The 26045-nt window shown below is 34.9% G+C and overlaps 1 protein-coding gene across 1 annotated transcript in view; it reads left to right on the forward strand.

The window, feature by feature from the left end:
- The window catches only part of LOC150088452 (WD repeat-containing protein 27-like), a 316886-nt gene that overhangs the window by 199227 nt on the left and 91614 nt on the right, over positions 1 to 26045 (forward strand). Inside the window, exons 16-18 of the mRNA XM_090370163.1 lie at positions 10697 to 10786; positions 10925 to 11094; positions 22658 to 22782. Coding sequence (XP_090226289.1) covers positions 10697 to 10786; positions 10925 to 11094; positions 22658 to 22782 — 385 coding nt within the window. The remainder of the gene's footprint in view (positions 1 to 10696; positions 10787 to 10924; positions 11095 to 22657; positions 22783 to 26045) is intronic.

Here is a 26045-nt window from a genome sequence, read left to right on the forward strand (position 1 = left end):
GAAGTAAACAAACACTTAGCCATAATTATGAGAGCTTCCTTGGACTCAGGGGAGGTACCCATAGACTGGAGATGTGCAAATGTGACCCCAATTCACAAAGGTGGATCAAAGGCTGACACAAGTAATTATAGACCTGGAATTTAACTTCTGTTCCAGGAAAATGAATTGGGGCACTGGTTAAAGAAGCACTGCAGAATCATCCATCATCCAGACAAGACTTCAGTTATAGCTCGGAGACAGCATGGTTTTGTTAAGGGGAAGTCTTGCCTGACCAATTTGATTGGATACTATTATGCAGTCACAAAAGAACTGGATGCAGGGAATAACTTTGATATTATATATTTGGATCTTAGAAAGGCTTTTGATACTGTTGCACGTGGAAGACTGCTGCACAGATTGGAGCAGTGTGGCACTGGAGGTAAATTGCTGCTATGGATAAAGGGATGGTTGAGTGGGAGAAGACAGAGAGTGGTAATCAATGGACATTGCTCATCGTAATGCAGGATAATCTAGACACGATTATCCTGCATTAAATTTTAAATTCTGTACAGTGGGATCAACTGACGATGTTACAAACAGTAAATTCTAAGTGGGAAGCATTCAAAGAATTAATCGTGGAAGCGACTAGACTTTATATACTGATTAAGAAATATCGTTCAAGGTTTAGGCCTAAATGGTTATCAAATGAACTAATGAGACTCGTGACAGAGAAGAAAAATGCATGGGATGCATATAAATTATCAGGTGACGCAGAAGCCTGTGGCAGATATAAGCTAGTCTGTAATCAGGTCACAAAGGAGGTTCGGCAGGCACAGGCGGATTACGAGAAATCTTTGGCAAAAGATGCTAAGAAAAACAGCAAGGATTTCTTTACTTATATAAACTCTAAAAGGAAGGGGATGAATATGATTGGTCCACTTGACATCGATGGTTCGACTGTTGATGATCCTGCTCAGATAGCAAACAAACTGAATGAGTAATTTGCATCTACATTCACACGTGAGGAATTATTACAATTTGAAAATGGAAGAAGGTTATCAAATTGTAGCAGTGTGCTTAATGATTTTGTAATAACTGAGAGCAAAGTGGAGGAGAAATTGTTGAAGTTAAACATAAGAAAGGCACCCGGGGTGGATGGGATCTATCCAGTTATTTTAAAGGAGGCGGCAAAGCAACTAAGCAAACCCTTAGCCATAATTATGAGAGCATCCTTGGACTCAGGGGAGGTTCCCACGGACTGGAGATGTGGAAATGTGTCCCCAATTCACAAAGGTGGATCGAAGGATGACACGAGTAATTACAGACCAGTTAGTTTAACTTCTGTTCCGGGTAAAATAATGGAGTCGCTGGTTAAAGATGCATTGCAGGATCATCTAGACAAGACTGCAGCAATAATTCAAACACAGCATGGGTTTGTTAAGGGAAAGTCTTGTCTGACAAATTTGATTGGTTATTATGATGTGGTCACAAAGGAACTGGATGCAAAAAATAATTTTGATATCATATACTTGGATTTCAGGAAAGCTTTTGACACTGTTGCGCATGGAAGACTACTGTACAAATTGGAGCAGAATGGTATTAAGGGTAAGTTGCTACAATGGATAAAAGGATGGTTAAGTGGGAGAAGACAGAGGGTGGTAATCAATGGGTGCTGCTCTTCGTGGACTAATGTTATTAGTGGAGTCCCACAGGGTTCGGTGTTGGGTCCACTGTTGTTTTGTGTATTTATCAATGATATTGATGAAGGTATATCAGGCTTAATGTCGAAGTTTGCAGATGACACAAAGGTTGGCAGGGTTGTTAATGACAGTAATGGCAGTGTGCTACTGCAACAGGATCTAGATAATTTGGGCAGATGGGCTAAGAAGTGGCAACTGAAGTTCAACCTTGACAAATGCAAAGTACTGCATATGGGTAGAAGTAACCCCAGAGAAACGTACCAACTGTGTGGTACTACACTTAAGGTGGTAGAAAATGAAAAAGACCTGGGAGTAATTGCGCAGTCAGATATGAAGTTTTCTGAGCAGTGTAGACAGGCTGCTAGGGTGGGTCATGGGGTTTTGTCAATGATATATAGGAATTTTGCTAGCAGGGAAAAGGAGGTGATTGTCCCTCTGTATAAGGCAATGGTCAGGCCACGCCTTGAGTACTGCGTACAGGTCTGGAGGCCTCATTTTAGGAAGGATGTAGATTTGCTTGAGCGTGTACAGAGAAGAGCAACACGATTGGTGAGGGGAATGAAGGGATTCTCTTACCAAGAGAGGCTTAAGTTCTGCTAATTGCAGTGGCTGGAGACTAGGCACCTGTGCGGTGATCTGATTGAGGTCTATAAGGCCTTGAATGGGTTGAGCACGCTGAATTCTGATGGGATCCTTCCACTTGTTCAGATTACCAACCTATGGGGACATAAGTTCAAATTAAGAAAGGACAGATGTAGAATAGATGTGCGGAAATTTGCCTTTAGCCCGCGGGTGGTTAATTGCTGGAACAAACTTCCATCTGTCGTTGTAGAAGTTGATAGGTTAAATAAATTTAAGGAGGAACTGGACAGGCATTTGGAGGGAATGGTGTGATTTTTTTTTTTTTTTTTTTGGCTGATGCTGCATAAGCTCCTACACTTGCTTTCTTGCATCATGTGCCACTACTATTACTACTACTACTACTACTACGAATGCAATTATAATGCAGTCACAGAATGGATTTGTTAAGGGGCAGTGTTGAATGACCAATCTGAGTGGATACTATGAGGCAGTGACCAAAGAAATGGATGCCAAAAATAAGTTTGGTGTCATATATCCTTTATTTCAGGAAAGCTTTTGATACTCTTGCTCATAAACGAGACCGCTATACAAATTGGAGCCTGTGGCATTAAGAGAAAGTTATTACTGTGGATAAAAGTATGGTAAGTAGGTAAGTAATAGTATTTGCCGTACAAGAAAACCACAGACTTTTGCCGAACTGGTCAAAAAAAAAAAAAAGTAGATAAGAAAATACAAATTATATGCTTCCCTCCTCATACCTGTAACTATCCAGTTGATCTTTGAATTTATTCAAACTGTCAGCTTCAATTACCTGCGAGGGCAACTTGTTCCAACAATCAATGACTTGCTGGTGGGAAAAAAAAAAAAAAACTTCATCAATCTAATCTAAACCTCAACTCCCGTAATTTGAATTTATGGTCTCTAGTTCTAGAATTCTTTAGAATTCCACTTTCATTTATTTTACTAATCCCTCTCAGGAGCCATATAAATCTCAATCAGATCACCTCCGAGGCGTCTAGTTGCCAAGCTCTGTAGCCACATAATTGGAGTCTTTTGTTATATGGTCATCTTTCTGCTGCTTTCACCATTTGATTTGCCTGTCTTTGCACCCTATCAAGAAGCTCAGTTTTCTTTTTTTTCTTTCAGTGACACTGATAAAGGTATATCAAGCTTAATGTCTAAGTTTGCTGATAATACTCAGGCTGGCAGGATGGTTAATGGCTAATCAATGTAAAATAATGACTAATCAATGTAATCAACTTCAACAAGATATAGAAAAATTAGACAGATGTGCTGAGCTATGGCAATTGAAGTTTAACATTGACAAATGCAACATACTGCACATGGATAGCAGTAATCCCAAGATAAACATACCAAGTGTGTTGTACTACACTCAGGGTAGTGAAAAATGAGAAAGACCTAGAGGTAATTGTGCAGTCAGATATGAAATTCTCTGAGCAGTGCAGACAAGCTGCCATTTGTCAATGATTTGCAGAAACTTTTCTAGCAGGGATAAGAGGTGATTATCCCTTTTGTACAAGGCTGTGTTTAGGCCTCATCTTGAGTACTGTGTACAGGTCTGGAGACTTCACTTTAGAAAGGATATAGATCTGCTGGAACAAAGCAGAGAAGGACAACCAGATTGGTGAAAGGAACAAAAGGGTACTCTTACTAAGAAAGGGTTCAGTTCTGCAAATTGCAGCATCTGGAGACAAGGCATTTGTGGGGAGATTTGATTGAGATGTTTAAGGCCTTGAATGGATTGAGTAAGCCTAAGTGTTGATGGCATACTTCCTCTTGCTGAGAATACACATGAGGGGGAATAAATTCAAGTTCAGGAAGAATGATTGCAGGATAGATGTGCAGAAGTTTGCCTTCAGCCAGTGGGTAGTTGATCGTTCGAATGAACGTCCATCTGTTGTTATGTGTGGAAGTGGTTGGTTTGAATAAAATCAAGGAAGAACTAGACATATTCTTGGAGCGTATGGATGGGTGAAGTGTGTAGGTTTCTTTTTTTTTTTTTTTTTTTGGCTGATGCTTTATAAGCTTGTTTTTTATATCTTCTTTTTATATCTTTTGCCACTACTAATACAAAATCTTATCTTTAGTAAAAAGTAATATTATTACTATTAATAGTAATATTATTACCAAATTCTTAGTAATAATACTAAATCTTATATCATTTGACACTACTAATGCATTAGTGATACCAGCATAGCACCAAGCATGCCACTTTGTTAGGGGGGGTTCAAAAATTTTGTTGGGGGATCAGAATTTGTGGTTTCTTTACTGGATGAGTAATTAAAATGCATTAATCACTATTCTTTTGTTTTTATGGTGAATAGTTCTGAAATACTATGAAGAAAAATAAAAAAAAAAGTGGTAAAATGAAAAAATGTTTTCTGCTCTGTTTGTCCTGGTTAGGGGTCAGCGACATGGATGGAACGCTTGTCATTCCTCCATGTTGCTATACCCATCTGAATTTTTACAAGCCGGCTAGCCAGGCCTCTATGTTCTTGGTTTTATTTTGGTGTTTCCTTCACCCAACGTCAATGCAAATGTTTATTGCATTTAGTAGTCAGAGGCTTGAACCCTGGTCCACTCAAAAAGCACATGCCACTGTGCTCTTGCCTTTGACCACTCGGCTACATTGTAACCATCAAAAAGTGGTAAAATGGAAATGTAGAAAATTAGAAACAAGAAATATGAGGATCAAATCCACAGCTTTTGAACTGGTATACTTTGCTCTAACCCATAGACTGTGAGGATTGATTCTAAGATGTGATACAAGTATTGATAAGAGCTAAAGGAAACTCTCTCTCTCTCTCTCTCTCTCTTGGTTTTTTTCAGAAGTTTCTAATTATGTAATCATACTTCTCAGTCATTTTGCATCATTTAAAGGATACTTTAGCTCACAAAATTTAAAATAAATCAGAGAAGGCATGATTGTTTGCTCACCTTGTTAGATAACTGAACAATTAGAAAAGTGTATTCTGTGGGTTAAAATAAATAAACAGAATGAAGATATTTTGATTGATTCTGGTAACAATGTTTTCATTACAAAATATCAATATTATCTTTACAGAAAAAAAAAAAACACTCATTATCATAAAATAAAAAAGCAAGTTAATAATACAATTGGGGTTACTTTTAGCAGGATGTTATTTTTCTGTGGTATCCAGTATTCAAAATGAAATTAAATAATAAACAGAAAAATAAAACAAAGCATTGCTCACTCTCAGAAGTACAAATGCACAACTCCCAGCTTAAGGAGATGCATCCTCACACCCACCAAAGCACAAGTTTTTTTTTTTTTTTTATGTGAACCCCAAACACGAGAAGTATTAGAACCTATAGTACTTAGTACCGTGCTTGGGTTGGAGGTTGAGAAGACAAAAGAAGATATTTGTTGACATTAGACTTGAAGTTCTGTAGATTGTAATTTTCAGGAAATACGTATGAAGGAAGGTTGTTCTAGAAAACGGCAGTTGAATGAATAAATGAGGAAGATCAAAAGTTGGTTCTGTGGGCTTGAAGTTAGACAGTAAATGGATGTTGGCTGGTGGCGGCACGTGTTCGGACTGTTTTGAAAGAGAGAGCGGGAATTATAGAAGCCAATTCAGAAGACAAGAATCATTAATTAGCCTAACTGCCCTCCTCTGAATGGAATCAAGAAGCCTGAGAGAGGTTTTGGAGGTACCATCCCAGATGTGGGAACAATATTCCATGGCAGGGCGGATTTGCGATTTATACAGAGTGAGCAGCTGTTTGGAAAAAAAGTAATGCTGAGAGCGAAAGAGAAAACCAAGTTTTTTAGATGCAGAGGAAGCAATATTTGTAATGTGATTGTGCCAAGAGAAATTAGAAGTCAGAGTAATCCCCAAAAGAGATATATCATTTTGCCTAGAAATCAGAGTGTCACTAAAGATAAGCATAGGAGCAGAAGAATCCTTTTTGCGAGATATAAGACAAGACTGAGTTTTAGAAGGGTTGAAATCAACTAAGTTGTCTTTATCCCACTGGAGAATTACCTGAAGATTTAAGGAATTGAAGATTTAAGGAATTGGTAACAGATTTTCGAGAAGTTGAAGCTGATTGAGCAGGACAAGGTTTCTCAAAATGGAAAGTGGAATGCAATGTGCTATCATCGGCAAAACTATGGATAGGATTTCCAGTCAATGGAAGAAGGTCATTGATATACAAGAGGAAAAGAGTGGGGGAAAGAACCTTGGGGGACACCGTCATTAGTGGAGAAGTTAGAAGACAGAGAGCCATCTACCGTCACCCTCAGTGAGCGATAAGAGAGAAAACTGGATAACCAATTACTAAAAACAGTTGGCAAACCATAAGATGGAAGTTTGTTTAGAAGACCTTTTTGCCAAACACGATCAAAAGCCTTTGAGATGTCAAGAGCAACTCCTTGTGTTTCACCGAACCTTTCCATTGAATTAGTCCATAAATGGGCAACATAAGCCAGAATATCACCAGTGGATCGACACTGACGGAATCCATACTGGCGATCGTTGATCAGACGGAAGGTTTCTAGGTAGTTTAAGAGTTGGCGGTTAATTGATTTCTCCATTACTTTAGAAAGAGTAGGAGTAATTGCAATGGGACGATAATTGGATGGGAGGGATTTGTCACCCTTTTTAGGAACTGGCTGGATATGAGCAAATTTCCAAGCAGAAGGAAAAACACCTTTGGAATAAGAAAGTGAAAAAAGGCAGCAAAGAATAGGAGTAAGTTCAGGAGCACAGGTTTTGAGAACAGGTGGAGAAATACCATCAGGACCTGGAGCTTTCTTAGCATCAAGATTCATCAAAATCCTTCTGATATCCTTTTGACGGAAGACCACAGGAGGCATTGAATGGAGTGTGTTGGGAATGGTGGGAGCTGTTTTACCAAGATCATTAATACATGAGCTGGAAGAAAAATGGGATGCTAGCAGGTCAGCTTTATCCTTGGCTGAAGTGACAACAGAACCATCTGGTTGGGACAGAGGTGGGAGCAGAGATGGGCAAAAGTTGCGGCCAATAGCTTTGGCAAGAGACGCGAATGCTCAGCTACCGTTAGGGCAAGAAGCAAGTTTTCTACTCTTAGCCTGTTCAAACCCTAGTTTGGACTGATTAATAACTGCTTTACAATTGTTGCGAGCTTTGGTGTAGGCAGAAAATGAAACTGAAGAATTAGAAACAAGCCAATTACGATATGCAACATTCTTCTCTTGGACAGCCTTAGCACATTTATTGGAAAACCAACATTTAGATAAAGGACGAGATTTTAAAGTGGAGTGTTGGATAAAGGATGAGATTTTAAAGTGGAGTGTGGGATAAAGCATTCCATTCCTGCAAGTGCCACTTATAAAAATAAATGGAGTTAAATAAAACCCGGAGATTCACAGGACCCACCTCTTCACTGGGACATCAGCTCTTGTGAACTCCAAAAGGATTGTATTTCAGTTATTGATTACTACCTGGCCTTATGTCAACAGATGTCCCTATATGATCTGAACAGAAGAAAATAATAGCAACTAAACTCAAAATGGAAGGAAAATGTGATGTGGCCACTGCCCTCTATAATTTGAATAAGCAAATGTAACAAACAAAATGTAAATTTGAATGCCAACTCAGTCAGCTGACAGCTCTGAACCAAACAAATGAGCAAATAAACATTAAAACTAAATCATAAACAGAATTAACATAAATAAATCAAATTATCGTCAACTAATTAATGTAAGCCAAATTACTGATTAAATTAAAACATAATGAAGGGGTTGTTGTGAGCATTCAACTAATGAAAAAATGGACAGAAGAAAAATACAAATCAAGTGTGTGGGGAAAAGAATAAAAGAAAATACAACAGACCATATCATCTCCATATAAAAAGTAATATTACTATGAAGACAAATGTGGTTATTATAGAAAAAGGAAATTATCAAAAATTATCACACTGATTATCACAAAACAAATTTAGAAAATTAATATTACAATTATTACAATTAAGGAAGGTTATGCATCACGAGATGCTATTTTGATACCCGAGTACCACAATATCCAAATATTTAAAATAAAATAAAATCATAAATAAAAACAGGAAAAAGGAATATATATATATATGTTTAAATAATGACATTATGAAAATAGATAAGAAAATAAAGTACATAAAATAAATATAAAGCTATCATTAGAGGCAGTAAATTACACATCCTCCACATGATGCCCATTACATAACCGATATTAAATATAAAATTAAAATTAAAGTTAAAAAATATGCCAGTATGTCAAAACTGTAGAGCAAAAATTTAACATAAAAATAAAACAACAGGGAGTGGAAAGAAAAGATAAGGCAGAAACTGTAGCCAAAAACCTCCAAATAATTTAGAAATTCAATTAAAATCCAATTCAAAGTAAATTCATATTAAAATTTAAAATATAAATTATTTTAGTCAATTATATAGAAATTTAGCGGTACCACCAGTAAAGTGCCAGTTCTGAGAAACGTGAAATTTAGTAAAAATATAATAGACTGACCATCATGCCCCATAATGACAGAGGACCACGAGGCCAATAATGGTTATGGAATCGCTACATTTCAATTGCTAGACAAATCGTCGAAGGACTCAACCACCCCCTCCATCCTCCAATCGAACCACCAGTGCAGAGGATTTGAATAGTGGTGGTCTTTATGCAGCGAAAAATAAACTATAGAACAGACTAGCACTCCAAAGCAGAACCACACCGCCGACATAATGCAAGCTTAACCAGCTTATATAAGCAGAAAAATGAAAAGATGTAGATGGTGGCATAGGTGCAGCTTCAGCACGTCAAACCCACTACTACTACTACCACCACCTAATTAGGTGGTAGTAGGTAAGACAGAAAACCAAACCCAGAGAAGACCAAACCCACACCTAATTAGGTGATAGTAGGTAAGACAAAAAACCAAACCCACACCTAATTAAGTGGTAGTAGTGGGTTTGACATGCTAAAGCTGCGCCTACTGCCGTCTGTATCTTTTCATTTTTCTGAATGCCTTCTGAATGCCTCAAGTAGGGGCACCTCCATAGCCAGGTGAGAAGGAGCAGCAGTGCGTAGCACATGCTTCTTGATTAGACCGGGGTTCAAGCCTGTCATCACCAAATACGGAGGATGCGGAAAGGTCAGGGAATGACCACCGTATATTCCCGGAGCAATATGGCCTTAGTTGCTACTGCTCCTAAAAACCAAATAACAACAACAGCTTCAAGTGGCATTTGTTTCCAAGATAATCTTCTCTTTTCTTTAGAAATTTCAATAGCATGCATAAGGATTTTTTAACGCCATGCACAAATTGCAACTAACACAATTTGCGTGGAGTAACAAGTTTATGTTACTTGTTACTCCATGCAAAAGGGAATGAAGAGAAGATTCGGAAAATTTACGTATATTTTTTATACTATTGAAGATTTCAGTAAAGGGGAAACAAACACATTTCACCATAATAACGTAAAAACCCCACACAATTCCAGTTATTAGGATTATCGCAAATGCAATAAGATTGAGTTTACTACCTGTTTATAATTGATTGTGCTAACAGAAAAGCCCAATAAACCGGAAAGTTCAAATTGTTTTTATTGTTTTATGGCCGCGATCTCCAGAAATGTGTTTTAGAAAAATATCACAAAGCCGTTAAAAATTGATTCTTATAACAGAACATATGATAACGATGAAAGTGTAGTTTATTTTAATGATTTGAATTGGTAACAACATTTTTATAGTGTAAAGTGTAAATACAATTTACACTATAAAAATGACCTTTTAGAGAGTTATATAGTGAAAATTTCAACTTCTGAGGTTGTGGAATGAATTACCAAAAAACAATGTGTTATTGGGTTCGCATTACGATATTTTCACGATACGATGGTGTCGAGAGACACCATCGTATGGTTTGAAATGCACCTGCATGCGTGTGGTTTGAAATGCAGTATTTATGAATGTTTAACATTCTTTTTTTTTTTTTTTTTTTTTGAAATTAATGTTCATATTTTTGATTTTGTTTGTACTTGATACTTGGGGAAAAAAACAAAACGAAAAAACACAAAGCTTCATAAAGTGGGAACTGCTTGTATTTGTTTTATGGTAATTAGTGTTTATATTTTCTATAATAATCCTTGAGACATAAGTGGGATATTATCTTGATATTCAGCTAGCAAAGTAGCACCTTGCCTAGCATAAGCCTAATTGTAGTATTTGTTTTATGGTAATTAGTGTTTATATTTTCTATAACAGTGCTTGACACATAAGCATGTTTGTCTTTTCAGTAAAATTATCTTTAATTTTGGAAGAGATATATGCATACAAGAGGTAACCAGATTATATAAATATTATTACTTGCATTTGCTTTGAATCTGATTTCAGTGTATAAATCAAATATAATTTTTTCCCTCCCTTTGGAAGGTAATGAAAGCCATGTGTTATGTGGTTTCTCTGATGGCACTGTAGAAGTAATTAAAATACCAACACTAAAAAGATCTCACACTTTGTCATGTAAGTAAACAGTCTTAACCTCATATAAGTTCAGCATTACTTTTGACTATCCTGCTGTTTATAATTTACTTGGTTGAGTGTTAATAATTTTGATTGTTTATTTACTGGGTATCACAATTAATTATAAAAACTTCATAGGTCACAGTGGACCACTAACCACTGCCCATACAAGCCACTGTGGTAACTGGCTAGTCACTGGAGCTAATGATAATGTAGCTAAAGTTTGGGAATGGAAAAATCGGAAATCTGAGCCCCTTTTAGTTTTAAATCCAGTTGAACAACAAAATAAGGATTTAAAACATGATCAAGTAAGTTTCATAATTTTGTCTTGTAGCATAAATTTATTGATGTGGAATTTTTATGCCATGTGTCTAATTTAAACTTTTATAAGGAAGCAACTTTTTTGTTCTCAGTCAGTAAAATATACTCTTGTGGCTGAGGATTTCTGTGATCATTTCTTCTTGGTTGTTTTCCCCACCTCATGATATAATTAAAGACTTAAGGAGCATCTTTATTATTTGATGAAAATTGAGGATACTTCCAAAAACTTGCGGTCCAATACAACTAGAGAAACAACCAAGACATTAAAAAAAGTTTCCTGTTTAATATTTTTATTTTCATTTTATTTATTTGTAGTCACCTTAATAATGTCGCAAAGATGAATAACAAGCTGATCTTAGCATTAGCATTTATTAACGTAGTTTAATTAATTAATTAAATTACTGGTGGTATCCGCTGAGAATAAATAACAATAGTCTTCTCCACTGGTGAAGTATTATTTATTCAAGGTAAATACCATGGCAACTCGTGAAGGTAGTCACAATATGAGATATAACCAAAACGATGCCAATTTAATTAATTAATTTAACAACTTTGGTAGATAGCTATGTTAAAATAATGCATTTGCACTAACCTACATATTAGTCGTTCTACCTCATAGCATGAGGCCTTTGCCCTTAAATACTTTATAGTCTATATCACTATGCACCATCAGGCATCTCTCATATTGTGAAGTTATACTTCATAACTGGGTTCTCACTATTGCAACACCAGGGTACCTGCTCACCCACCGAAGAGAAGCCAACAAGCTTTGAAACGGTGCCGTCTGGGTGGTGGTATCCACTGAGAATAAATAACAATAGTCTTCTCCACTTGTTTATTCGAGCTAGTACAGTACCATGGCAACTTGTTGTGAAGGCAGTCACAATATGAGATATAACCAAAATTATGCCAATTTAATTAATTAATTTAACTTTGGTAGATAGTTATGTTAAAATGATGCATTTGCACTAACCTACATATTAGTCATTCTATCTTATAGCATGAGACCTTTGCCCTTAAATACTTGATAGGAAATTCAGGTGTTCATACATATCTGTTAAAAAAGTAAAGTTCCACAACCATTTGAGATCTGACAGTTCAGGAACAGGTTTCAATTTTTCATTCATAAATAGATCTATTTCGATCCTAAGTTCAAAAAATCACTTCAACACGGTACTGCAACTCAACCATCGTACTTCAGTGTAGTAAAACAAATCACCATATTCAGCCTGAATAGTTACAAGAAAATTTTTGAATTGCCAATGATTCAGACAAGTCTAGCGATTAATGTTGATATTACAATAGACATGACTGAATCTACGCCCAAAAATTTTCCACATAAAGACTGCTGGTGAATTTTATAATGAAATTGCATTGGTTTTTTAATATTTTTACTCTTAAGATATTTATGAAGCTGACCCATTAACCCAATTTAGTACTGACCATGTTTTTAGTGCCATCTGTCGTAACAGCTGATAGCAAATCCCAATTCAGTTTGAGGCTGTCAATTGCTTCTGACACACTCAAAAATACATTTTCACCTGTTGTTATATCTTTCATGTATATTTTTCATGATCTTTCATGTATGTTGTATATTTTCACCTGTTGTTGTAGCTTTTTAATGCAACTAGCTCTTCAGTTACTACAAAATTTTGATTTACACCTCAGATATAAATTAGTAATTGAACTGTATGCTGTAATCCTTGTATCTTCACTCTCATAAATTTCTATTGAAAAATGTATGAATTCATGAACTTTTTCTACGAGTTGATTTTGAACATTGGCTCCTAAATTTTGAGTTCTTCTCGTTACAGTTGAAGATAAACTTACAGACACAAAATTCTCTACTTTCTCAGGACATACTCCTTCTGCAATTGCCAAACAAATTCGTTTTACAAATTCTCCATCCATAAAGGCCCTTCCTTCTTTAGCAATGATTTGAGAGGCTCTAAAACTAGCTCTAACTGCAGATAAATTTTGATGAGTAAAAGTTGTATAATCTTCTGTTGTTGACTTTGAAAAGTTTGGGTTAGTTCTTGGAGTTATTTCTGCCGCAAAGCTCCTTGAAATTTATCGTAATCTGAGGTATGTTTTGTGGTGTAGTGACATTTCACATTATATTCCTTGAACACCAACAGGGCTTCATTGCAACTAAAATATGTGCAAGTATCATTGAGCAGTGCAAAGAAGTAATTAATTGTCCACCACTCATTAAAAATACGACACTCAGCATTAACTTTTCTTTTTTTTGACATGAACTTCGACATGATTTTTATGGGATCACTGGAATAAAAAAAAATACTCATAATATTGAAGTAAGCATTGATATGTCTTAAAGTTTTATGAAATATTAGAATTAGCATTAGTTGAGGCATATGATGCAAAAAAGCAAGCTTATACAGCATCAGCCATAAAAAAAAAAAAAACCCTTCCCATTACAGCCATCTGGTCATCCAAATGTTTGTTTAGTTTAGCCTAAACACAGGCTGAACTACACAACAGATGGAAGTTTGTTCCAGCAATCAACCACCCGCTTCTGCACATCTATTCTACAACTGTCTTTCCTCAATTTGAATCTATGCCTCCTCAGGTTATTAATCTGGGCAAGTGGAAGTATCCCGTCAGCATTGAACCTGCTCAAACCTTTCAAGGCTTTATATACCTCAATCAGATCACCTTGCAGGTGCCTAGTCTCCAGATGCTGCAACTTGCAGAATTAAGCCTTTCTTCATCAGAGCACCCCCTTTGTTCCTCTCACCAATCTTGTTGCCCTTCTCTGTACTCATTCTAGTAACTCTAAAATCCTTCCTAAAATGAGGCCTCCAGACCTGTATGTGGTTCTCAAGGTATAGCCTGACCATTGCCTTATACAAAGGGATAATCACCTCCTTGTCTCTGCTAGCAAAATTCCTATATATCATTGACAAAACTCCATGGCATGCTCTGGCAGCCCATCTGCGCTGTTCAGAGAACTTCATACCTGACTGCACAATTACCCCCAGGTCTTTTTCATTCTCCACCTCTATGAGTGTAGTACCACACAGTTGGTATGTTTCTCTTTTGTTACTGCTACCCATAAGCAGTACTTTGCATTTGTCAATGTTAAACTTCAGTTGCCACTTCTCAGCCCATCTACATAACTTTTCTAGATCCTGCTGCAGTTGCATACTGTCTTTACTGTCATTAACAACCCTGCTAACCTTTGTATCATCTGTAAACATGGACATTAAGCATGATATACTTTCATCAATATCATTGACAAATACACAAAACAACAATGAGCCCAGCACCGAACCTGGGAGACTCCACATAGAGCAGTGTCCATTTATTATTGCCACTCTCTGCCATCTCCCACTCAACCATCCGTTTATCCATTGCAGCAACTTGCCCTTAATGATATACTGCTCCAATTTGTACAGCAGTCTTCTGTGTGCAACAGTATCAAAAGCTTTCCTGAAATCCAAGTATATGATATCAAAATTATTTTTTGCATCCAGTTCCTTTGTGATCACATTGTAGTAGCCAATCAGATTGGTCAGACAAGACTTCTCCTTAACAAACCCATGCTGTGTCTTAACTATTACCGTAGTCTTCTAGGTGATCCTGTATCACCTCTTTAACCAGTGATGCCATTATTTTTCCCGAAACAGAAGTTAAACTAACAGATCTATAATTATTTGTGTCACCATTTGAACCCCCTTTGTGAATTGGAGATACATTTGCACATCTCCAGTCCATGGGGACCTCCCCTGAGTCTAAGGATGCTCTCATAATAATGGCTATGGGTTTGCTTTATTACCTTGCTGCCTCCTTCAATATAACTGGATAGATTCCATCTGCCCCTGGGTGCCTTTTTTATGTTTAACTTCAATAATTTCTCCTTCGCTTTGCTCTTAGTTATTACAAAATCACTTAGCTCCCTGTTAGAGTTTGATAAATTTCTGGCATTCCCCTCCTTGAATAACTGCTCATGTGTGAATGTAGATGCAGAATACTCATTCAGTTTATCTGCTACTTGAGCAGGATCATCAATAGTCAAACCATCTATGTTAAGTGGACCAATCTGATTCACCCATTTCCTTTTAGAGTTTACATAAGTAAAGAACTCTTTGCTGTTTTTCTTTGCATCCTTTGCCAAAGGTTTCTCATAATCTGTCTTTGCCTACCTAACATCGTTTGTGACTTGATTACAGACTAGCTTATATCTGCCATAGGCTTCTGTGTCGTCTGATAATTTATATGCATCCCATGCATTTTTCGTCTCTGCCACGAGCCTCATTAATTCATCTGACATCCTTTTATGCCCAAATATTTTAACAAAGGTTATTATTATATCACATGCAATTAATAATATTGTTTGTTAGGCTGTTTGCCTAATAACCTACATTATTATAATATAAAACTTATTGTTTTATATTATAATATAAAACAATATAAAACATTATTATTTATATTATAATATAAAGCAATAATACAATTGTAATTATCCATATTGCAATTTGCAAATTACGATTCTAAAGTACAGTAGAGTATCACTTATCCGGAATAATTAATATCAGATCTCTTCCGGATAGTCATTTTTTGAATAATCAAACTGGAAAAATTTTTCTGGTAAGATTAAATAAATTTAATCGTACCTTACGATTAAATTAAATAAGATTAATTAAATAAAAATATATATGAACCAATCTCAGAAAACAGGAACATCCATCCAGACATTTTTATGATTTTTTATACAAAACAGGAAAATTAAAAAACATTTTTAATGGTCTCGGTTTTTTTGATTTGACGATAACGAGCATGGGCAATCTGTGTGTCCCAGTAGCATTTTCACACATAGCAATTGTAACTTGCTCTTTTCTCATCTTAAAACCTGGTGCAGGCATTTCTCTTTTAGTGGCTATGGTTTTCCTCTGTAATACTTTCCATAATAAGCCCATCTCATCAACATTATAAATTTTGCTTTCTCTTAATTTGCTATAACTGAAGCAAACTTACTTTTAAAGTACATTGCTGCCGATTCGTCTTCAGAAAGTTTCTCACCTTGAGTATCTAGTTCACGTATACCATATCTCAGTTTAAAGTTTTTCAGCCAGCCTGTGCTTGCCTTAAAATCTTCATTACCTCTTAATTTTCGATTAAAATCCAATGCTTTTTCACACAACATTGGGCCAGACACTGATTCACCTAAATTTTGCTTCTGAAGAAACCACAAATAGAGTGCACTCTCTGAAGTGGCATTTTCAGGTTTCGACATCATCTTTTGTGAATTCCACGAATTCACAAAAATTCCAATGCTATAACACAAATTCTGATATAGCATTGGAAAATTGTTGAAGTCCCCATATTAAACTCTTTGGAGAAATTTCCTAAATTTCCACCTTTTCTAATTCTATCAATAATTTCAGTTTTTTGTTGCAATGTTAAAACTATGCGTTTCCTTTTCATTTACATTTTGCGAAATTTAGAAAAATTGAGAAAAAATAATAAATCGCACAGTTTCGGGCCGATATTATTCTTACCGAATCTGGGGCTAAACTAATCAGAAATTCACTCATGGTTTCTGAGAAAACCTCATAGTCTCTGTGATATTTTTCTATTCTGAAGGTCACATAGAATTCTAGAGATCACAACCATAAAACAATAAAAATAATTTGAAGCTTTGTACAATCTGTTATAAAGAGGTAGTAAACTCGATCTTTCGCTTATTTTAATCAAAATTCAATTTGCAAACATGATCACTATGACTGGAGCTTACTGTACTACTGTTAATAAAAAAAGAGAAGAAAGATCAGCCTTTCAAATTATTCTGGATAACCGACGTTCTACTGTATTAAGTTTTGAATTGCTGTTACAATAAAAAACAGGAAATTTAAACTAATACAAAGAGATTAAATTACCTGCCAACAGCCTCCTCTTGCCGATTCTGCCAGAAACTTTATGTGCAAATAGGCCGCTAGCAGTTAATTTATAGCAGAGGGATTAACTCCATTAACCAATAGGATAGTGTCATGTTTTTATTGTGGATCTGGGGTTCTTGTATAGTAGAAGCCGGGGGTGACTTTGCTTCCATACTCTGAACATCAAGGTTCATGTGCAGGCTGGCAAGGGATTAGGAAATCCCTAATTACTGTCGCTAACATTAGCCTATTGCTTTTTAATGACAGGGTCAAGATTAATGGATTATATTAACAATGTTCCAAAGAATAGCTTTGAGTAGAAATAACAGAATTAACAAGACTAAGCTGACGACACAGAGGCATCAACACTGTTAATCAACTGACGAATGTTAAACTAATCTGTAAAATGTGTTTTTCGTAAATTTTATTGTGATCTAATATAAACATTAATTTTTACGATCTAACTGAAATATCTGCAGGACAGATAAAATTCTTTTGTGGGCCGGATTCAGCCCACTGGCTGTAGTTTGGGACCCCTGTTTTAGTAAAGGGGCCAATCACCAAGCCTTGTGAACATCCACATGAAACCTTAATAATTTGAATATACCTTGTCTTAATAACTATTTCTCTAGAACAAAAAATAACTCTTAAATACAGAATATAAATTCTGTGAACAATTAGAAATCCTTATTCTACTCAGGATACCCTCCCACCATAGTCGGTCAAATGCTCCCCTGAAATCCACAAATATAGTAAGGACATACCTAGTATCACTTTGCTCCACAGTTTGTATCAATTGATACACAGCATCCTCTGTGGGTAATCCTTTTCTGAAACCAAATTGATTTCTGGAGGAAAATGTTTTCTGCATCATACATAATCATTATTAATCAGTTGATCAACAGTTGTTTATATACTTTGCCTATAACAGGGAGCAAAGTAATAGGTTGATCTGACCCCATCTCATTAAGCATTCTATCCATGCCTTTAACAATTAATTTCACCCAAGCATTCTTCCAGCACTGGGGGAAGACTTCTAAACATTTATTAAACAACTCAACATATAATTCAGGTTTCAATTCATATGACTTTTTCATAACAACAGCTTAATTTTTCTAGGCCCTGTGATTCTTAGTGAAAGTTAGTGAAGCTTTGGGCCATGCATTCTTTGCATGGCCCAAAGCTTCATTAACTTTTTCAATTGAAAACTTTTGCTCCACATTCATTGATTAATACCAAGCATTTTCAATAATAATTTTTTGTTGTTCTAGGCTTTTATTCCCAATTTCAATATCAGGAAAGAGGTCTTCCAGAATTCTGTCCACAGAATCATGCCAAGTTAAAGTTTGATTTTCATCAACTCCAATGGTATTTCATCAACTCCAATACCAATATATTAACAATTTCAGATAGATATTTCTTATTTGTTAATACTTTAAAAACAGTACTCTTATGGATCTCAGGATCCTTAACCTTCAATGTGTTTTCTCCACAACATAATCTTAGTCCCATTGACAGCTTTAACATATTGTTTCCTTTGCTGTCTATATAACTGTAAATAAACACTACATATATCTAAATTTCTATACCTTCAATGCCTCTTATATTGCCTTCTCAGTTTCATAGTTTGAGACCTGAGTTGAGTAAGTTCTTGACTCTACCAGAAAACTGGCTTTGTAACCATCTTCTTTTTCATACATGAATTACAAATTTTCACTAAAATTTCAATCAGTTTTCTGGCATACTACTCAGATGTTAACACTTGCCAATCTATTTCTTTAACGTACCTTATATACAAACTTTGGAACTTAGGCCACACTGCATTTTTAATCAAATATCTCCCAGTATCACATCATTTGCTTATTTCATCTCTGTTAACAATACTGAAGGAGATGCTGTTATGATCACTGTTGTGTAAGCTTCCATCACCTGCCAATTTTTAACTTTATTCTTAATAGCATAAGTTGCCATAGTAAAGTCAATATGTGACTGCCCATGGACTGTTGAATATGTTAGAGCATGCTCTTATATGTTTAATATCTCCATCCGGGAGGCAGCTACAAACTCTTCAAGAACTAATCCTCTTTCATTAGTGTCTTCACTACCCCATAGTGGAGAATTTGCATTGGGGTCAATAGCAATTATCATCCCACAGGAACCAACCATCTCATGAACACATTCCAGATATCCCACATAAGGCTCAATATCATCAGAATACTGATAATATACTGAAACAAAGTAGACCCTGCCAATACTGCAGATCACCTCACAACATACAGTCATTTTACTACATAAATCCAAAACCTTAGTAACAGCAAAATCATTGCCTCTAATTGTGATCACGGCACCCGGCAAATCACTGTCAGATATAATCTTATACCTCAGTGGGTATAAGATTATATCTGATACTTGTTTACATGCTGCTTACAGCTCCTGAAGAGGACAACTGCCATATCATCCTTTTCCATCAAATAACTAATTTGAGTGGCAACACTTTTAAATCTCTGGGCATTCAATTGTAAAACACTTACTTCTCTACCCATAATTAATCTTCTTTTTAAATATCTCACTCTGGACATTTTTTATCAACAGCCATCTTTTTTTTCACTGTTTTTATTTACTTTCCTTTTAAGTGGATAAAGGCTCATAATGTTTTCTCCATGAAAACATTATAAGCCTTTTGTTTCCAAGTTATCCCATGAGTCCACTACTATTCGAATTGCTGCCATAAGGATTTTACTATTTACATCCCATAAAATACTTTTCAGTCTTTTACGGATTTCTTGGACATACTCAAATCCTTCATTTTCAGGTTTCTAAGTTATGCTATTTTCTTTACCTCTTTCTTTTTCGATTTTTATCCTCTTTCTGAACGTTAGAGTCTGAAAGTTCTTCTTGACTTACATCAGCACCTTTTCCTTTTAAATTTTTCCTGTTAGAGCTTTTCCCTTTAGTCCTTTGCACAAGACCAGGGTGTAATAACGAACTTGTTTTAACAGGTGTTCTGGGAATAGTTTTCCCAGAGAATACCTCATTTTGATCATATTTTCTGCTCGAGAGAGAATATTTCCTCTCTCTCATCCTCACTGTTTGCTGTCAACAAGTCTTCATCCATAATGTCTGAATAACTTATAGAGGACATAAGTTAGTATTGTATAACATAAAATAGCTATATGCAATTTAAAAGTTAAAATCAAACACGATTAGTGACAAACTTTATAAAGATTTACAAACTGTTAAGTCAAAGAGCAAGGAGCCCCAATCAAAATTAGCTCAAACCTCAAACAGCACCAAAAATAAATTAAAAAAAAAAACTATCTGTGATGATCTAAAAAAAAAGTTCAGCTATATACAATATAATATTAGAATATAATAAAATAATATTATAATTTAAAACTAATAAATAATAAAATTCTAAAATATAAAACAAAACCACCAAAGCAAACCCAGTCAGAAAATATATTAGTAATATAAAAAAAAACAGTATTAAAATAGCCCACTAACACAGGGTACAATACTTTAAAAACCATACTAAAGGACAGTGAAAGAAACAAAATGGTGTCAACTTGTGCAACTCCAATTACTGTTTCCCAAGTTAAATTCCTCTGTACATAATCTAGTCAATTTAATACCAAGCTTTAACCCATTAAAATATAAACTGGAATCTTAAACACTCCAATTTAAGAATTCCTAAATATCAAAGACTAACCTGAGGCACAATTCAAATTATACTTCACAAAACTGGCTGCCAACATCAAACTCAATAGTGATTATCGCTGTTGCTATCGTTATAATGGCAGCCATTATGAAGGTCAAAATTACAACCTTCAGTAACTTCAGACTAAACTTACATAAAACTTCAAACACAATATCCACTCAGGAAACTCCTCTTCTCCTTGAATATTAAAAAAAACTTAACTATTTCTTTTTCTTCATGGAAACACTGAGGAGTTCACACACACACAACATTTCCGTCATCTTGCATTTCCCCACTGGATACCCAACTGCAAAATTCAGTTGGGCCACCCATAAGAAAGGACTGTTTAGAAAACCTGCCAAGCAATCAAAATCTTTAGAAATGTCAAGAGCAATTGGTTGAGTTTCATCAAACTTTTCCATCAACTTTGTTCAAAGATGATCATCATGAGGCCAATATATTACCAATGGAATGACATTGATGGAATCCATTTTGGTGATCATTGATCAGGTGATTCAATGGCTGATGATCTCAAGATAATTTAAGAGTTGGCTGTTGATTGATTTCTCCATTATTTTGGAAAGAGTAGAAATAGGTGCAAAGGGAAGGATTTATCACCCTTATTTAGGAACTGACTGGGTATGAGTAAATTTCTATGCCACAGGAAAAATGCCAATAAAATAAGAAAGTCTAAAAAAAAAAAGCAACACAAAACAGAAGCAAGCTTGGGAGTACAAATTTTAAGAAGTGGAAAAATGCCATTAAGACTTGTAACTTTCTTCACATCAAGACTGTCCAGAATTCTTCTAACCTCCTGTCATAAGACCATAGCAGCAAAGTGTGCGTGGTATGGAAAAGATGAATTACTAAGTTCATCAATACAGAAGTTAGAAAGAAAGTAGGATAATAAGTAATCTAAGTAAGCTTTATCTTTAGCTAAGTATGTGATAGAACCATCAGGTTTCAGAAGTGGAAGTATACATGGACAGCAGTTGCGGCAATAGCTTTGGTAAAAGACCACAAGTCTCAACTACCAGTTAGACCAAAAGCAAGTTTTATATTCTTATTCTGTTCAAAGTCAACTTTGGATTGATTAATAATTATTTTACAATTGTTGTGAGCTTTATTGTGTATGCAGAAAATGATACTGGAGATTTGGATACAAGTCATTTGCAATATGCTACATTCATATCTTATACAGCCTGAGCACATTTATTGGAAAACCAGAGATTAGATAAAGAACATGATTTTATGGTGGAATACAGAATAAAGGATTTCATTCCTACAAGAATAATTTCATTGACACAAGCTAAGCAGTGCTGGTAATTATTTACATAAGGCACCATGAGGAGGATGCTATATAGCATACAGCTGTGAAACTACAGCCTTGTGAAAATGAACCCTTTACCCATGTTACATTATAACTTAGTTGTATTTTTCTACTGTTAACCCCCTAGCTGTGCCTGATTCAGTTTGTAATAGACAGCTGTTGCTGTGTGTTTTTTTTTTTCTGCATGATCAACATGTTATTATCATATGCTATAAGAGATTAAATAATTACAATAATATTTAGTGAATGATAATAGATTCATATTTTTGTCATGGTTCCCAACCACGTAAAAGGGAGTAAAACACTTGTCAAAAAATTTTTGACTAATGAATTAATAATAAGTAAATAAATGCCAGTTGGTTGGCATTGTAATCTGTTATAAGCGGTCAGTATTTTAGCTTCTGCTTTTTTTACTTAGTTGCCATTTTGAACTATTAGCATTTTGATCTGTTATTGTTTAAGTCCTCTTGGTGTTTTAAAACAAACCATGGTTATTTAATTATTTTAATTAAATGTATATTGATGGGGGTACCATTAAATATGCATATGCCTTGTATATCCATAAAATCAAGAGTTTGACTAACATATATTTATTTCTCTTTTGATATTTATATTCCTTTTAGTGCATTTCTTATCATGAAGTATGTGTACAGTTCTACTACATGGATAAATTTTTACTGATGTCATTTGGTAATGAATTATTGATATATTCATATCATCTTGATTCCACTAAATCTGATCTTAAAAGGTGAAATTTTTACTTTGTATATTTCTGTTTTAAAATATGTATTTTTAAAAATTGCTAACTATGGAAAAGTGCAGCATTAGCATGAAAATTTATCCCAAACATGATTAATATTTCTTATTAGATTTGTTTTTCTTTTTTTCTTCTGAACGTCATGAGAAACTGCAAGAAACCATTATTAGAAATGATTTTTTCCAGTTTCCATAAAGTAAGCATAGTGTAACTTGATATGAAGTAAAAATTTTTAAAATTCTTTATGGAATCCCTCATTTATCTGCCTTTGTGATTGATATCATTTCAGATTAGAAATTTCAGGAGAAAATGCTTTAGTTTCTCTGAACTTTTCCATTTAATCTGTGCAAAGATCAGTAACATGAACCAAGATATTACCACTAGATTCTAGATTCACACCAATAGACTGTATTGGTGATTGTTGATCAGATGGTGAGTTTTCAGATAGCATAAGAGTTGGTAGTGATACTTTACTCCATTAATTTGGAAAGTTCAGTGGAACAATAATTAGAAGGGAGAGATTAGAATTAGCTGGATACGAAAAAATTTCGTGCAGAAGGAAAAAATGCCAGTAGAATAAGATAGTGTAAAAAGATGACATAAAATAAGTAAGCTCTGAAGCAGGAGTTTTGAGAACAAATGGAAAGATGCCATCAGGACTTGGAGACTTCTTGACATCAGGCTTATTCAGATTCAATTAATATCTTCTGTCATTAAATGTGACAGTAAATGTAGGTGATAATTTTCCCAGTATACTGAACTTGGACAGAATCCTTACCATACTATTCCAGCTAAAAGCTAAATACATCAAGAGGCGAATTCAAAGCTATTGAAATCAAACATTAAGTCCATTTTTAGTTTCAAAATATTTGAATATTCACCTTTCCAGAAAGAGAAACTTTCCTTCTTGGATCACCCCACTATCATGACATGTTTTGATTCTTTTTGATGTCTTATATCCTTTAATCGGCAACTGAAAAAAATTACACCATGTTTGAATAGAAAAATTTGCACCATGTTTGAATAGAAAAATTTACACCATGTTTGAATAGAAAAATTTACACCATGTTATGTTATACAGTCCTAACTTGTTTGCAGTTAAAATGATTACTTATCACTACATTTTAGAAAATTTACTACTTCCTTCTTCTGATGCTACTTTGCAAATGACTATCAGAATTAACTTTCTGCTGTTGATTTGTTCTGATCATAATAGTATTAGGAAGTTTTCCCTTCATCAATCAAGTCATAATTATTCTGGGACCAAATATTGGAGTGACAGCCACCCAATGCACACAACATCCATCATAATGATGTTTTATACATGGTTGGCCTGAGGAAATGTAAATGGGTAAGAGCTTCATGTGGCTGATAGTCAAATTTATTTGTATAAACTATGTGCTCAGTTTTTTTTTCTTTCTTTTTTTGTGAGAGGTCAAGAGGCAGAAATACAGTTTCTGGTTCAGTTAAAGCAACAGCTGTGTAATTTACAAGCCTGAAGGGAAGCCCAATGTACTTAAAATATTTTGTCCATACCCAGTTACAGAGCTGTCTTTCCTCATGAGCAAACCTGGCTAGTGCCCCCCCAAAAGTAAATACTGTTGTTGACAATAATTGAGCTGGATAGTTTAATGATCATCTGAATGGAGGCATTTTGAGGAGCTGCTTAGCCAAAAGTGCATTTTATTTTAGTGTTTTCAAAGATCATAATAAGAAATTTTCAAAATTATGTGCCTGTCCACACTTTTGGTCCTCCCCCAGATATGTCCATAAATGAAATCATTAGACCTTTTATGGACACCCATTATATACACACAATTTTTAATGTTAATAATAATAATAATAATACTTATTATTTGAAATTTTAAAAACATACATACACAGTAGAGCTCTTCACAAACATTGTTACAAATGCCAATTTTAAAAAATAAAGATCTCTGCTGGATCAGAAATATATATTGTTAAAATTTTTGAAATTAGTTATTACTTTATTTTGGGACAGTCATTGTAATCCCTCCCCCCAATAAAGGTCACTGTTGGTGTGGTGGAGATCACAATTCACAGCCTGCTATCTTCGTGCTGCTGTTCTTGTCTGGCTACATTAATCTGTAAACTTAGCTGTCTAGCAGCACCTAATAAAATTGGCATGATATGAGATGGTGAGAATTGGAGTTGTGTAAAGTCAAATTTATAATCTTTTCAGCATTTTAGTGTTTTAAGTGTGTTTATCTCATCACAGAAAAATTAAGAAACATGTTGAAAGCTCTTAGTAACTGTCATTATTATAATAAAAGACTTGGAATATTGTAGAACATTACTACAATTAAAAATGTTGAAAAAATTTGTTTTCTGAATGGCAAAAATGACTTAAACCATTATAATATTTAAGGTTTTATTCAACTTAGAAACGGTACTACCTTTTGTAAATGATAGAAAAGGATATTACCTCATCATAGAAAAATGATGACATCTCTTATTAACTGTCATTCTTATAGGTAAAAGAAGTGAAATATTAAGAGTACTAAAATTAAAAACGTTGGAAAAATGAATGAAGAAAATTTGACACTTTATCTTAATTTTTACGTGAAATCAGGGATAAGCAAACAAATGAGAAAATAACAAAACTTGAACAATATCAAAACAATAGTTAAAAATATTATTGAATAAAATGTGAAGGAAAACACAACATAACTAAATTCTCTTTGATGAACTTTTAAACCTGCGTTCTTCTTCATGTAAGTCTAAAGCCCCTTCCCCCTCCTCATTCTTCTGCTTCCTCGGTAAGTGTGACACACAGGAGAATTAATGCAAGAGTTCCATCACATTCTTTTTCTTCAACTTCATAACTGGGTGTTTTGTTTCGTATAATTTTTCTTTGAGATAATTGACAACAATTTTAGTTAGCTTTTAAATTCAAAAGCATTAGCATTAGAATTTGCATTACTAGGGCATATGATGCAAGAAAGCAAGCTCATATAGCATCAGCCAAAAAAAAAAAAAAATTTAAGTTGCTGATTTCCACTACAACAGATGGAAGTTTGTTCCAACTATCAACCACCCTCTTGCTAAAGGCGAATTTCCGCACATCTATCCTAAAATTGTCTTTCCTCAATTTGAATTTATGCCCCTCATGTGAGTAATCTGAGCAAGAGGAAGAATCCCGTTAGCATTGCTTGATCCGTTTAAGGCTTTATATACCTCAATAAGGTCACCTCGCAGGTGTCTAGCCTCCAGAAGCTGCAATTTGCAGAACT

The sequence above is a fragment of the Mastigoproctus giganteus genome, chromosome 3 (assembly GCF_048544385.1).
Source record: "Mastigoproctus giganteus isolate SK-2022 chromosome 3, ASM4854438v1, whole genome shotgun sequence".
NCBI lineage: Eukaryota > Metazoa > Arthropoda > Arachnida > Uropygi > Thelyphonidae > Mastigoproctus > Mastigoproctus giganteus.